The sequence below is a fragment of the Brachyistius frenatus genome, unplaced genomic scaffold (genome assembly GCF_029030835.1).
Source record: "Brachyistius frenatus isolate BFR_SWC_R1_liver_20210118 unplaced genomic scaffold, ASM2903083v1 Contig_55, whole genome shotgun sequence".
Taxonomy (NCBI): Eukaryota; Metazoa; Chordata; class Actinopteri; family Embiotocidae; genus Brachyistius; species Brachyistius frenatus.
In genome coordinates this window covers 1,251,479-1,267,785 of record NW_027210654.1, presented here as the reverse complement: position 1 = coordinate 1,267,785, position 16,307 = coordinate 1,251,479, and the positions used below count along the sequence as shown (strand labels likewise).

The window sequence follows — 16,307 nt, the reverse complement described above, 5'->3', positions numbered from 1 at the left end:
TCTTTTAAAGCCAGTCAGGATTGTTTAAGACGACCTCTTTTATAGGTACTGAATGTCTTCACTCTATTTTAAATAATGAGTATGTAGCAGAATACAACACATTTTATATTTACTGTTGTGCTTACCTCTAAATATAGAAATCTTTAAACTGAATCAAGGCCTTGAAAAATGGATGTGTGCATGTTTTAGTCTTGGCTAAGAGAAACCACATTATATGGATGGTCTATCTTTGTCAGTATATTGCTATCGCCTGTTTGTCAATATGGCTTTCATGGAACGTCACTGTTTCTTTGTGTGGATCAATACAGTTTATCCACAGTACTGATTGATGAACCTTTTAAAGACGGCAACTTAGACATACAGAGCCTCAACAGGATAAAGAAATCCATCATTAACCTGCTGTATTGATCGCCTGAAATGTCACTGTGCCGTGACAGTGAACCTGACACATCAGTATATTCTCTTTCAGACAGATGAGGTTTTATAGGCTTTTAAAGGAAAAAGTGATGAACTTGTCAGCTTATTCAAACTCCCATTAGTCTGACAGTAATTAAACCTGAGAGGTGACGCTGCAACTTCACAGCACGTGAAGATGGAAAAAGTACATGACGAGAGAGACGCTGAAATGGTCACGTTTCATATTTCCATCCAATCAAAAGTGAACAATCTGAGGAAATCATCTTCCCCTCTTGTGATGCTCCACTAATCACGTACAGACTGACATTATGGCTGTTTAAAGGAAGAAATGGCAAAAGGGTCAGCCAGCACTGTTGTTGAAACAACCTGCAAGTTCCTGCCTTTGTGCACACGAGTGCAGCATGTACTCTGTCATAAATGCCAGATCAAATATTTAAGATGTAAGAATAAAGTCAGGACATGTCAAATAGAAAGAAAGAATATAAATCTGTGCTTACCATAATGCATGTAACAGTTGCCTTTTGTGGGATCGAGTTGGATGGCCTTCAGGAAGTACCTCTCCGCTTCTGTTTTCTGCCCCTGAGACAGATGGATTAAACGCCGTGTCATTATTGTTTTAACTGCCCCTCAAAGCTACTTATTATAAAAACGCCGCACTCAGCTCAACAGACAAAATACCTTCGTGTATACCTAACGTCCCTCTCCCAACCACAGGCCTACTTTAACAATACATCTTAATAAACAGACATGAAACACATGGACCACGAGCATTATTCTTTCAGGCTCATGTGTCCTCCCGTCAGAGTACACACTGTCATGCTTGGCACAGAAGACCAGACGGGGCAAAGGTTCATTCATTACACACTTTTATCTGTGCAAATAACACCTCCAGAGCATAACCGCGGATTGACGGTGTGTGTGGCCTGACCGCTATGAAACGAGACAGTGAGCGGTGCATGGACGTGGAGAAGTGGAGCAGGTGGGTGGAAAGGAGAGGAGAGGGAAGCGACAGACAGGTTCATGTGTCTATAGGGATTTTTTTTTTTGAGCTCATATAAATGGTGAACACACTGAAGGCTTTAATCTGTGTGTACAAAGTTATTCCAGCCTTCAGAAAGATGAAAGACTCCATGCTGAGAGGGCGAGCATGACATGACGAGGAGAAGCAAGACCGAAGCCCTGCGGACCCCAAGAGCTCCCTGAGGTCCTTTTTAGACTGCGACATGTAACCAATCACAGCTCAAACAGAACGGCGCAGCTGGCCAATAGAAGCGCCAGCTGGGACTCTGACACATGCCTGCTCTCAATGGGGCACCAGATGCCATCTGATCAACAATTAACAATGTGCACTCATCAATTAAAGCTGATGCATTAATAATGCAACGATCAGTTTGCATTTTAGTCCAGGAGATAATGCCTTTTTCATGAAAAATAAATATTACATTGAGGTTGTAGCAGTTTAAAAGGCTTGAGATGAACTGCCAAAGCATTGGAAAAGATGGAGGATTATGTAAAGACTGCATGAGCCAGTAAAAATAATGTACACGAGTGTGAGATACAGCGAACGACTTGGGTTTAGTCAAGTAGGAGAATGGGCTCGGATCCATTCAGTACTGTATCGTATTAATGACTGTATACTTAGTCAAACGACTACATTTTCACTGAGCTTCAGATTCAATAAATACATAATTTTCTAATGTAAACATCTGACTGTGGTTTCCCTTGATGCTGCAGAAAACCAAGCATGTGCTAAGTATATGTTTAATAGAGCTGATGATGTCCAAATAGCGATCAGAGCTCCGGTCTGAAAAGCATCAATTCTGTGTATTTTTACACTCGTATTCACAGATGTGGCGATGTGTACATTGTGACGGCCAGCTGCTTTTATAATAACAGAGGTCTACATCTGCTTGTTAAACCTCCAGAATCAAGCTTTCACGTGCCGAAATCAGCTGCAGTTGTGAGTGGATGGAAGATTTTGATTGTGACACATCTCAGTATATTAATGCACACCATGTCCAGAGTAAGTCACATGATAGTTAAGAGTTAGGACCTCAAACAAGTGGCTCATGTGTCATTACCCATACTAAAAGAAGTGTTATTGCAGTTCTTATTTGTATTCGTACAACTACTTGACTGTTGAACCTCCTTAAACTGGCAAAGAGAATCTTTCATCTTTCAACTCATCTGGCCTATCTGTATGCCTCTATGAGTAATTATGAAACACAGCTGGCACTAATCTAATAGGATCGTTTTCTCTGCTAAGTTAAATCCTAGCAATGTCCAAAAAAAAAAACACGAGTTAACAACTCCACTTCTCATCTGAGGTATGACCACCACTGCTTAGCAGACAAAAGGGTAAGAGTCAAATTTATTTTACATTCAACAATTACTTGTTCCTCGTTGTGCAACAAGATGGAAAGCCTCGGCTGTTGGTTGGAATCAGGCTTGGTTATTGTGAAATGTAATTCATCTGAAATGTTTCTCTCTGACTGCAAATCTTGTGCATCCACAGTGTTGCAAGAAGATGTGCACTGAACGGTTAAGGGGCGAAAAAGACAGAATGTAGCCAATGCTTTGTATATTTGGCAAGTCAGTAGTGGAAAGATAAAATGAAGTGAAAATATACAATTTGAACTTTTCGTAGCCCCCTCAGATTCAATCAAGGTGGGGTCTCCAGGACGAGGCTGGTTTTAGGTCTCAGTTTAACCTGGTGCAGTCTACATGCTAGCAGCTCTGTGAGGTATATTTTGGAGACCACAGAGCTTTTAGCTAAATGCTAATATCACCATGCCAGCACGTTCACAGTGGCAATACCAACATGCTTGGATTTAGCGAGTATCATGTTTACATCGTCAATGTAGGTATGTTGCATACGCTGTCGCTTCCTTTTTATTCAGCATCTTGAGGCAGTAACTTGGGGTGGGGGTGCAAAACGCCGAAATGATGTAAGAACTCAAACTATACCCACTTGTTATTTTAGTCAGCTTAATGTGTGCACACTTTCCTCCCTTATGTCGCACACACGCCGAGTTCATTGGTGCGTGCCTCACACCTCAAATCTCCTGATAACATCAGACAAACTGCAGATGTAGCTCTGGCTCTGTGGGCGCTGAGCTGATTATGAATGAAGCCTGCATGGTATTAGTCGAGGAAATGACAAGTGGATGACTGAATCCAATTTTGCAAGCATCACAGTGCCCGCGCACATCTTAACCCAGCAGTGTGTACATATAGTCTGAAACACAGTGCAGTCGGGGAGAGGGTGTAATACTGATCTGATTAACTCTCCCTTCCTACCCTGTTTTGCGCCCCCCCCCCACCACCCCACCCACAAATCACAGCAACTCTTCGCTCTCTGCGCCTCAGCTACCAGCTCAGCTCCACAATCCACCTCTCACCCTTCTCTGACTCTGCTGCAAAGCCTTATCTCGCAGCCTCTCCACCTCTCCCATGGGGATCTGAACCTCAAAACCCCTGACAGCATCACAAGTGTCTTCATCATTCACAGTTGTGCCACAGGGAATGCTGATCACGTTTAAATGCTGTTGTCATCACGCAGAGGCCACAATCACAACAATGAGCATACATTAAATGGTAGCCTGTATTCAAGGGTACAACGTTTCAATAAAAATCTTTCTGTCAAATACCTCTCAGGATAAAGTGACTGTAAGTCTATCCAAGCAACTAATTCCCTTCCTTTGATGGCATTATTTGCTCTCAGAGGATCACCAGGGCTCCAAACCGCTCTATCATCCATCACGGTCAGATATCTAGAGCGATTTATCCCTGCAGGTTTGAACTCTACTTTCCTCCAAAATCAATAACACTTTCTTAAATAGAATTAGTTTCCCTTCACAACTCATTGAATTCTTCCCTGAGTCCACTTCACCAAGTCTTAGCACTCTCCTCTGAAGAATTATGTTAGTTCTCAGGACTGTCCTTGCTGACAGGGTTCGGTTTCATTAAATTTTTGATGTCCAGTGGCTTTTAACAAAATAATTTAACAGGCATTTCTGTCGGCTTAACAAGTGACTTTTATTTGTGGTGTCAGCTGACCTTTTCTTTCAGCATGAATGCAGAATAGAAAATCAATCTAGTATGGTGCTGGAGCTCAATTTAATTTAGGCATAATGATTTACCACCAAACAACTGCTTCACTAAGGACATATAATTAGTGCCGATAATACTAGGACACGCATGCGTGGTACCTCAGAACAAACTATTTTGACAGTTTGTCATGTTATGACATGATTATTCTCTGAGCTAATCTGTTAGCTGAAAATGAGAGGAAGCAGTTTAGGAAGGACTATAAATGAATAGAACCTTAAAATAACTTTTCATAAGGGAAATTAAAAGAGCCAGGGCCAGAATGAGTCTAGCCTTTCTGTGGAAATCTAGATTCTAAAGGCTTTTGAACTCATTTACCTCCTTTCATTCAGAATCAGGAATTAGAGAAGAGAGAGCGGTGTCAGCTAAATAGAAGGCCTCCACCCTTTTTTTGACCTTCTCTCTGATTCGTTTATTTCCATTTTTTAGATTTCACTTCTGGCCTTGATCAGCCTCATTCCAAATATGCCTATCGAGCTGCGATCTATTACACGTGACTGTATGACCCCCACCACATGACCACCTCCCGAGGACTCTGGAAGCTGCTCCTACCCCTGAGATCCTTCGACATAGATGGCCTTTTCTTTGGTTATGGAAACACAAGACAGCTGTGTGACCTCGAAAGGCTGTTATTGGCTGACCTGGAAAGGGCAGGGCAGATGAACGTAGATTTGTTTTTCTACACAGTCTAAAGATTAACATGCCAATTGAATGAGCTACTCTTAAAGACCTAACAAATTAGAGACCAAAATTGGGCAGACATGACTAAATCTTGAATACGGAAATGCAATTCCCGAAAGGCCAGACCATGAGCGAACAATGAAAGAAGATGGTCACATTGTGTTTCTCAAGATGCATCAACGTCTACCAGGAAGGGACTGATAAAAAGTTGACGTGGGGTTAATGCACATTTCTCTCAAACTCATTTGCCCTAAGTTTGAATTTAAATGTACCGCCAAGCACAAATTACCCTGAAGATATCAATACAGTATTTCCAAAACATAGCCCCCCGGGTAGATTTGGACCCATCCAAATAAAATAATTTTGTTTTAACTTATGTAACTCAAACATTATATCGCCTTATTTCAAACTAATTTCTGTTGAGTGCGGTGCAGTAAAAGAGTCGGGCTCTGTGATGGCTGTGTCCTTTTCATTTAATCTGTGCCATCTTAATAGGGGCTGCGCTTGACTCACACGTTAAACTGGTCCAAATCACAACGCTGCAGTCGCCGATTCTGTTGTTTCGTTAATTCTCACATTAATCAAAAAAGTTTACAAAACATTCTCGTTGTAACGTGAGGTCAAAGACTGTACCGATGCTCCTTCCTCACGTTTCCTCCATGCTTGGTTGAAGAAGAACCAAAAACTCAGTCCCCCTTCTCCCCTATCACAGCTGATAATCAGCTGACAATCACAACTAATACATACTAATTAATTCAGCATATGCATTTCATCTTATTTCATAAGTCAAAAGAAAGATTTACATTACCTCAGTAAATAAGCAAATTCTAATATAATTTGTTATCAACACAAAATATGGCTCTAACAAGCTCCTTATGACGCATTTGGGGAATATTAGTAAATTATAGCACCTACCCATGGTCTGCTTGTGAGGGCATTTAGGCGATGCCTGTAAGTTGCAGTTGCAGAAAATGACCTGCACTACACTCTCCCCTTCTAAAGTGCATGAGTCTTTGCATGTGCATGGGTCACATGCAGCACCACAAGTCAATTCTCAACCAGTGTGAAACAGAAGCAGTATCACAGTTGTTTTCTCAGACTTGATAAAGCTTCTCCAAAGCCAAAGAAGACATTATGCAGCAGCTTTCAAAGGCAAAGTTAAACTAACCATGACGAGTAAACTCATCGTCTAACCTTAACCCTCAATTTGGGAAGTGGCTTTAAGATGTATGAGTTTGAGGTAAGATGTTGCTGAAAAGTAACATTAATTACATTTTAAAGGCAAACCAGGAAAAGGAGGTTGACACCAAAAACTGAAGTCTTACCGTCGTAGCCAGGAGTTTGCCATAAGTGAGGTGTGCGGGAATGTGGTCCGGCTTGGCTCGCAGTGATTCTTGGTACCAGTGTTCAGCTTCAGTCAGCTTGTTCAGTCTCATGAAGGCCTCTCCTGTGGGAGACAAGCGAGGGTCGAATCAGGGGTCAAACTGTCAAAGGTTAAGACATCACACAACTTTCTATTGTTCTTCTGAGGATCTTCATAACAGGGTGGCAGCGAGGGCAACTCTTCAATCTAGCTGGGTATAAAACTCAGCTCAAATTCCATGTTGTTTATCGGTTAGTCATAGTTTTGACGATACAACTATTACTTTGTAAAACAGGTCACATTCATGCTCCAGACATGATTTCTTAACTGCTTTCAGTGTCTTTCACAAAAGCAATATTATGATTTAAAACGAACTTAACAAACTAGAGGAGAATATTCCTGAGCCTGAACGGCACTGTCTCCCTCTCCGTAATCTGTCAGATATCATCTGATACCACCCCCGCTGACAGATCTGACCCTCCGCCTGCTAACACCTGAAACAACACTGACCTCTCTTTCATAGCCATCCAATAACCCTCATATTATTATAAAAATCTGACAACACTGGCTGGTAACACAACGCAGTTAAAACCAACATCCTAATGTATTTAGGGGAAGAGTGTAAATGTATCCCAGTTGTTAAAAATCCCCTTTTAATGTGGTTCATATTTAAATTTTACAAACTTTAAAATGACTTGACAAGTTTTTGTGAACTGACATGTTAATTCCACGTGGGATTGGGAGAAATCACTTTCATGAAAAGTCTGCATTCAGAGACAGGTGACACATGACTAATCATAACTTGGGGACATTTTTAAGGATATGAAAACACACCTTGTCTGATGAGAGATAACACGGTGTAATGAAACATATCGGCCTGTAAAAGCCATCAGATTTAAGACTTCAACTTCCCTTTATTGTTAAAAAAAAAGATCAAGGATTAAAATCTTTTCATGTGGGTTTTTTACAATACACGTGAATATGATTTCCATCAGTACAGCCTTATGTTTCAGATTTAAGAGTTGCAAATCCCTGATATTACAGCTACATAATCAAACATGTTTTTGTCATCAGATAGGGCTCTATTTGAGGAAATGGACAGTTTGATAGAAATCTATCTATTTCCACTCTGAAGAGATGTTTTTGTTAAACTTACTATATTCTCCAATTTGGCTTATAAATTTTTTATTCGAGACAGATTTGTACTATTTAACAAATGCAAGAAATGAGACCACTGCATGCTATGTTTAATGAATAATTTAGATTCAAGTTTAATACATCATTAAAATCTAGAAAGGATTATCTGTATTTCAGTGATTTACAACAAACCTGAGGCACTAAACGGTTTGGAAATGTGTATTCAGGTCTGTTTTGACATGACTTGTTGATGGGTTTAAAAGCAGCCAAAAATGCTTGACTCGCCTTCCTGGCAGCAGACACGCTTTATGAGATTAGCACAAACATCAACGTGCAATTAGAAGTGACATTGACTCCAAGGAGCTGAAAACCAGCTCCTCGAAGTGGAACATTCCTCAGCCCACCAGAGAGTGTTGGAGCGAGACCAGCGGGGTGCAGATTACCACCCAGGTCTGCCTCTGATGAAAGCTTCTGCTCCTTGGCGTCCAACAAACAGCATGAGAGCAGTGCAGTGAGTGAAAATGAAAATAGATATGAGCAGGTGTGCCAAATGTGCAAATAAGTTCAGTGAGGGAACAACGCTAAGCTGCAGAAATCACAGATCTCTGGCTCAGTGTCTCCATTACAGACGCAAAGCTGCTTCCTAATGGTGCCTGCAGCTTTCTTCCACATTTTGTCATCATCTCAGGAGCTCTGTCAAATTACATTTTGCCAACACATAAGCAAACCCGTGGCAGCACCACGTCTGGATTACGAATGTCCCAAATTTCAAGTGTGTGTATGTGTGTGTAAAAGAGAAAAGGCAGAAAGAGGACAGAGGGGGAAAAAAAAAGCAAACAAAAAGTAACAGCAGATATAATGAGCCTGAAAGCAGCTGTTCTCCAGCTGGAATATAACAAGCTGGGTTGTTCTTGTGGTGAAAAGCAAATTGACTCTGTTTAACATGATATTGTAAAGCTTACTGTCCAGTCAAAACATTATTTCTAAATTAAATTAGTTGTCCAACACAAGGTCGTTGCTAATAATCAATATAACTAGGTAGACATTTGTATGTTCAGCTGGAGTTGTAAACTTAAAAAAACTTTGCAATGTCATGATTTATCTTAAGCAAGGGCAACAGAAAGCTAAGAGTCAGTTTTATTTAGTTACATATTTCTGAAGCAGGGTTATGGATATTTTTTATTATTCCACGTTAGATTATTTACGGGATGAGAAAACTACTAGAAAACACTAAAAACCAAGTTTTCATATTCATATTTATTGAGAACTAGAAACTTCCAGGATTCTTGCAGCACTAAAGGTATCTCAAATATCTGACCTCCTACTTTCATGTTTGATTTTTAAGAAATAGTAAAAATGTATCATTGTTTTGATTTCATTACCACTTCCACTCATGTAATTAAAAAAAACAAAAACAAAAAACAGTGCAGCAAATCCTAATGCTTATTGAAAAGTGGTTCAGTTAAGACTAGAAGAAAATATGTATAGAAATCTTATCTGAAAAGGCTCAAAACAACCAAGTAAAGCAAAGAAATTGTGCTGTTTGTTTTTTATCCTCCTCACTAAAAACAACAGCTTTTATGCTCATGGTCCTGAAACAAAATCAGCTCTTACCCATCATGTTGTAGAGGCTCTGTGGTGCAAATTGTCTTGGCATTTTCTGTATTGCTTCTTTAAACACGGAGAGGGCCTCCTGTGAATGAGACGGATAAAAAAAAAAATTAAAAAAAGAAGGTGGGGGGGTGTTTGCATTAGAGAGCGGTAAGACCCGGCCAGAGAAACTGGCTCTGTGGTAACTAGTCATTCCTCCCATGCAGCCGGGCCCCTGACAATATGAATACACAGCGTGGAATTGGGGGTCGCCGAGAGGCTGGTTCATACAGAGCTGAGCACAAAGGGTCTATCCTCAGTGTCACGGCTGTTAAGACGACTAGAGCAGTCTCACTTATTGACTCTAGCGTGTATAGTATGTAGGTCCAACAATTCACCTCAGAGTTTAAATGCTAGTAGGACCCGAAAGTACTTTATTGCTGAAGCAAATGTTGCGGTTACAGGTCAGAGGAAGTGGGATCGCTCCGTTTCTCCAGCACGCCAACAATTTATAAAGGCCTTTATTGAATCTGCAGTACCACTGTTTCTTTCCTGATCGAATCAGCAGCATCACTGCTTATGTACAATGTAAATGTGCAGCATTGGAAAAACAGTTACTTTAGTCAGCGCTGGAGGTCTTCAGGGGCATGAAAGCGAGTGAATTTGTTAGAAACAGCCTGAGGATTATCTGCACAAACACTGTGTCCCTTATGACAGAAGCAATTTTGGAACATGTCCATATAAAAGTAAGCATTTTCTCAGCGTCCCCAAAAGGCTCCTTTGGGCCACTGCCTGCATTTTATCTCAATTCACTACGGTTTTAAATTTTCTAACATGTAGAGTACGCAAAGGAGCATTATTTCTTCCTCCCATGGAAGCAACGGGCCTGTTTGTTAGGCAAAATATGTTTGTAGATTTTTTTTCAGAATACTTTTGAGACAAAACATATTCGTGTACAAACAATCAAGATAGCCATATTTCATATTTTGTGGGGGCAAAATAAAATGTAAAAAAAGTAAAACAAAAATACTCTATAGTATATTAACTCCTTGTGGGGTAGGGTGATCATGATTGGTAGTTTAAATTGAGGTACGCTGTGGGTGGATTATCATCAAATAACAAAATCAATTAGCTTTCTTATCACACTTACCATTTTAATTTTAGTTGTTCTATTTTATGCATTAATAAGGCAACAACCAATCTCTTACAATTGAGAATAAGTCAACAATTAGCCAAGACTAAGATACACAACATAAAACAGCCAACATTACTGTGGAGTTCTGTGAATTCTGCACAGCCATTGCCCAGGATGCTACTTGATTATATTCTGAAATATAGGGATTTTTCAAGCAAAATACAAGTAGTAATTTCAGTGTTTTGCGCTGTTACCTCCTGGTGTCCCTGCTCGTGGAGCAGCTTGCCCAGGTTGTACAGGCAGCTGGTGACTGAGCTCTTGTGGGCATGGGGGTCCTTCAGGTTCTCATCTGGGATATCAGCGCAGGTCAGGAAGGTGCGCTTGGCCTCGTCTAGGCGACCCTGATTCATCAAGATGATTCCTGTGTTCAAGTAGGCCGCTGTAGAGAAAACCAAACAAAGCTTAAACTTCAGCATTTAAATCAATATGTTGGCCTGGTGCTGTACACATTTCAATAAAAAGCACATTGAGCTTCCCTGTAATGAAATGTGCTATATATGCTATGCCCAGGGTATTATTATGTCTTTATTAACTAGTTGGCATTAGCTGTTTCACTCATTTTACATCATTCACAGCTGTGTCCAGTCATTGTGTATTCATTTTTGGTGTTTTGCTTTTAATAGCATCCAATATTCATGTATATTTGAAGGGGATTAGTTCTCCTATTAAAATCCTTGTTGCTGGAAATCTATGTACAATTAACCTTAAATGCTCAATTCCTTAACACAAGTGTCTCTGCTCTCTGTGGGTTCAGGTCAATCCAACAAAAAAGGATTATTATCATATGCGTTATGATATGATAACTGATATCATATCAGTTACAGCTTCGCGGTTGAACAATAAACCCCTGTCGATCTTCAAGCTTTATTCTACATTTGACATTTGCATGCATCCTGTGGGATACTTTGGATGCTTCTTAAACTTTTTCTTGAGTGGTCAAAGACAACATCCGACGATCAATATGTAGCTGCAGAGTAATTAGTCTCTGTGGACCTTCCTCTCTAAACAACTCCCTATCAAGTCTGGCTGTTGGAATAAATTAACTAAAAAACAGATCAATCTGAAAGGCTCTTCAGGAGGGTGTTGGCATGTATAATCAAGTCAAAGAGGAGTGGTTGAGAATCAAACCTTTTTACCCTCCAACAAACCATTTTACAACTCCTCTGTTCTTTAATTTGTTATCTGGAAAGATGGCATTATCTCACTCCTCATCCGTACACCTAATCTTTCCTACATGGTATGTTGTATTTGATGGTCAATATTAGACTTTTCTCCATTGTAAGAACTTGCAATGATTGGATAGCAGATGAGAAAAGCACACAGAGACAAAGGCAAGTCTTTCTCAATTTTATCAGCTTTCTAAACTGACTTTTTAGGTGGAACAAATTTTGACAAAAATCAGTAGTGCTTTATCAAAGTACAGGATAACTGTGTATTGAATAAAAATGCTACAGTTTGCCCTAGTTCACCCCAATTAGGCAGTGAGTAATGGTGTTACCTTGAAAAAAAAACGCTTTAAATGTCCCACTTTGTGCTTCAAAAAGTCTTCTGCTTAGGTTAATTAATTAACCTTGTTATCAGCTTTAACAGATTGGATAATTGCATGCTGAATGGGAATTATCCAGTCTAATCGGGATCTTCATGAGGTATATAATTAATCTGGGGAACAAAGGAAGAGACATTTCAGATTGTCTTTCTGTTTATCTGTCACTGACTGATGCCTGGAACAACGGGGAGCTAATTTACTGCACAATCATGTGAGATTGTGAGCCATTTGTACCAATCAGGGAGTGAACCCGCTGAAGATGACAGCGTATGTAAAATTTGATTCTAGGAAAACTGGGAGGAAACAAAGAGGAGGGAGACCTACATCGAAGTAAAAGTAAATGAAGCGGGCACATGAGGAATAAAATAAATGAGTACATCGTGGGCCTGAATTCATAATAAATGACATCATACATTTGCTTCATCTGTTGACATGAGTGGGCTTTGAGAGCCCATCACAGCTTTGCTGAGTATTTAATTCAGCCGTATACCCGCTGCCCTTTCTCACCTATTCCTTTGCCTTCACATAACCGCAGCCTGTGTTCACTGTTGCTTGGACACAGCACAGCCACAACCACAAGAGCTGGAGATCGTCAATAAGAAAAAAGAAGAGCTGTACTTACAAGCCAGAGTTGGCCGGCTCCCAATGGCCAACTTGTAGTAGTGGAGTGCCTCTGAGAACTTGTTGCTCTCCTGTAGCAGCAAACCGCTGGAACAGACAAAAGGAATTAAGCTTCAGACAGTTTAGAGCTTTGAAAACTCCGAAAAATGAGATGTTTGAAGTTAAAAGTCTCTGTTAGGATTAAACGAGAACACAAGCAGCTGATAAACCTTAAAGGGGGACAGTGTCGCAAACCACAGATATCTGCACACTGAGTATTGACTGATGTTTTGTGTTTTCCCCGCGCTCTAAAACGGCATCATTAATAATGCTGTCAGGCAGACAGCGCCCTGGGGAATAGAGGACAAGACCGCACTTCCTCTGAAAGAAGTGCTGTGATCAATGCACATGTGTAAAAGGACAGCTCGTCCATTTATTCATGCACATTGTTGAGACACTGAAACAGAATTCACATCAACAGATGCTAAATGAAATCCGAGGCCAGCTAAGTTGATCAATAAAGAGAATATTAATTATACCACAAAAATAAAATAAAGACACACTTACAGGTTATACAGCATGTCGGCCATGTTGCTGCGGTAGTAGAGGGCATTTCTGTAGGCCTGTTCAGCCCTCTCCATCTTCCCCTGGCTCTTCAAGACATTTCCAAGGTTGCCCCATGCTGACATGTCACAAAAGTAAGAGTTAATCAAAAGAATAAGAAGAGAAAAACGACTTTTTCTTTCAGAATTTAAATAAAACCTTGTGAATTACAACAGCGGGAGAGAAAATATCTGTGGCAAGTAATAATTTTCTTTTGTTGTTTGCAGCCTCACGCTGCCATGAGTTCAGTGCTGTTTTAACCTCTGAAGAGAATGTTGTTCTGCTGCAGCTGGTGCACTGAGACATTATGAGTAAAGAGAGATGGCTCACTGGGGGAGCTTTGTGCATAAACCACCAGTCTTTCCGATGAGTATGTGTATGAAAAGAAGACCACCACAGCGCTATTGAACAGCTAACGGTATTAGCGTTTAATTGCATAGTGCAGTAACTGACAGGTGATAAAAGGTTGCTAGGAGCTTTTGTATATTTTGCACAGAGACCGAAGTGTGAAGATAAATTCAGAGGGAATAAAGAAAATAATTAATTTGATTAAACTGTGGAATAATGGAATTTTAATGTTAATAGCTGCTAGCATATAAATGTAACATCATCACCACTAATTTGATTTTAAAATAATTAATAGACTGCACAACTTTGATGATGATTACTACTCTAAAGATTTAACTTCTCTGAAAACTGTTATTAAATAAACAAAGCCTATTGAGGCATTTTTGGTGCTGTGAATTAAAGCACAAATATAAAATTAGCACGTGTAAACCTCAATATATTATTTCTTCTAGCATCTCCACAAGTCTTATTCAATTAGAAAATACAATCCTGGATCACGCTGCTGTTGCTGACAAGTGTTTACGGTGCAAAAATATGCAGTCTGCCTTTAAGCAATGTCATTTTTTTTTAACTGTTAAATATCCAGAGTCTGTGGAATCCCACCAGGGTTCAGTATAAATAAAGACAGGCATAAAAACAAACCAAACTTCCTTCGTTCAACTGTGCATTCATATTGCTGCTCGCTTAGTAAAATGTATGAAGTTTTACAGTGAAAAGAGTTGTTTTGTGTGTCCCAAAATTTCACAGTTCAAACAACTCAATGAGCGCGTTTGAGGTTGGACTCTTTTCAAATCTCATATTAGCTTTATTGAATGTGAGTCGGGGACATTACTGCTACTGTGTTCAGCTCATGGTCTGCCAAAACAAACAGCTGTCATGCCTCAGCTCCGCTGCAGAATCTGAAAGGGAAATTAGCTAACACAACATGTCCTTCTGTTGCTTTGTGCAGCGCTGCCCTGTTTCTCTCCTCAGCAGCTCTGAGAACTTTGCTTTCGAGAGGTTGACCTTGAACTTTTGAATATTTTATCTCCTGTTGAAGATGCCAATCAGCGAAGGGTGATGGTGCCCCTCCGAGTGAGACGGGGCATCTGGTGTCATCAAACAGATTGCGTGCTGGGTATAAAAATGTGTGAAGTTACACAATTCTGCTGTATTTTCTCAAAACAATAGTAACCTCAATTGTTTTTAAGTACATATTTGGTTGGCTTCAACTTGTGAGCACATGTGGTAAAGCTGAGTGATGAAGAGGAAACATTTTGCAGCAGGTTTTTCTTTGAATTATTCAGGATTGCAGTAGACTGAGAGAGAGTTCACATAATCAAATTAAAAGCTTGCCTCAAGACTTGCTCATGTTATTCTAAATAGCGAACCTGATGGGTGTGTATAACAGTGTGTAAGATTGTGTACTTGTTCATATTAGTCCATGTGCAAACTATTGTGCATAGAAGCATTGGCATTGAGCCTTACCTTTAGCAGGATTGACATAAATCCCTGATTTGTAAAGCATCTCTTCGTTCTGCCAGTCCCGGTTCCTCAAAACAGTTTTGACACCAAAAAGTAGAACCAGGGCTGCACTGAAGTACACCAACATTGTCCTGGAGGACCTGCGTCGCAGTCGGATGTACAGGGACCTTATCCCCACGGCAACCAGCAGGCAAAAGCCCATGCTGGGGATGTACAGTACTCTCTCTGCTATCACAAACCCCACATAGAAAAACAAGTTTGTGGCAGGTAGAAAAGGGATGGCCAACAGACCTAGCGAGAACACCACAACGTTTTCAGTGGTAGGCAGTGGAGTCCTGCTCTCATAATACTTTTTGGTACCATTTTGTGCACTATTATTATGAGCATCTGTGTGGGAGTTGTTCATGTGTTCATATTCGTTACAATGGTAACTGTGTCCATTACTGTTCCCATTTCTGCCATTGGTGTAATGATGCGCTTTGCCATTGGTGTCCTTGCCCTTGGACGTCTGGTGCATCCTCAGGCCGAACCAAGCCAGCAACAGCAGTCCAAGGTAGAAGACTACTGTGTGCAAGTTCCTCCAGTCAGCAAGGCTCCTGATCAGCGGCAAGGCATCCATCGACCAATCAAAACTGAGCGTGTCCGGGCAGAGAAGGAGCCATAAGTTGGTGGCAGGCAGGTAGAAAAAGGTCAGAGTCCTGGTGAGGAGTGAGCGGGAGTCGGCTGCTGGGTTGTCAGAGTTGGAGAAGTTTGGGGGTTTGTTGCCCATCCAGTAGAAGCGGCATGCCAGCAGAACGACTCCCCAGCCTGCCAGCAAAAACACATTCAGCAGCAGGTGGATGTGCTTTCTCTGAAAGGCAGAAAAAAAAACACAGAAACAGGGATCAAACCCTCAATCCACTGGAAAGGAATGTCTGCTGGGGAAAATATACTGCACATATGAGAGCATCACGCTACACCTGTTTTCTAGATGGCTGTATTATTTATGACTCTTGGACCTTTGCATTTACTTTGACCCACCTAAAGACTGGGAATTGATCTAAGGAATGTTGGATCTAACGTTACTTCAACTCTCAAGAATAAACGGCCTACTTCGTGGCTACAACAGTCCAGTTGTGTAATGCCTTTAAGAATAGAACGAGTGTGGATGAAATCAAGAAGCTATTAATCAAAAAGTTTAGTTTTGACCGCTGTGATTTCTTTGGAAAACTGTGAACAAATCAGTTGTCTTTTCCTTTTTTTGCTATTGACTC

The 16,307-nt window shown here is 40.6% G+C and overlaps 1 protein-coding gene across 3 annotated transcripts in view; it reads right to left on the bottom strand.

Annotated features, from left to right (window-relative positions):
* Positions 1-16,307, bottom strand: part of tmtc2b (transmembrane O-mannosyltransferase targeting cadherins 2b) — an 89,582-nt gene that overhangs the window by 13,220 nt on the left and 60,055 nt on the right. For 2 of the 3 annotated variants that reach the window (XM_069705286.1, XM_069705288.1), the window contains exons 3-9: positions 15,058-15,904; positions 13,207-13,321; positions 12,662-12,747; positions 10,688-10,872; positions 9,323-9,401; positions 6,534-6,655; positions 915-996 (exon numbers count right to left, since the gene is read on the bottom strand). In XM_069705286.1, the coding sequence (XP_069561387.1) occupies positions 915-996; positions 6,534-6,655; positions 9,323-9,401; positions 10,688-10,872; positions 12,662-12,747; positions 13,207-13,321; positions 15,058-15,904 (1,516 nt within the window). Of the gene's footprint in view, positions 1-914; positions 997-6,533; positions 6,656-8,413; positions 8,454-9,322; positions 9,402-10,687; positions 10,873-12,661; positions 12,748-13,206; positions 13,322-15,057; positions 15,905-16,307 lie in introns of those variants that run through there. The other variant, XM_069705289.1, reaches the window with a different exon arrangement.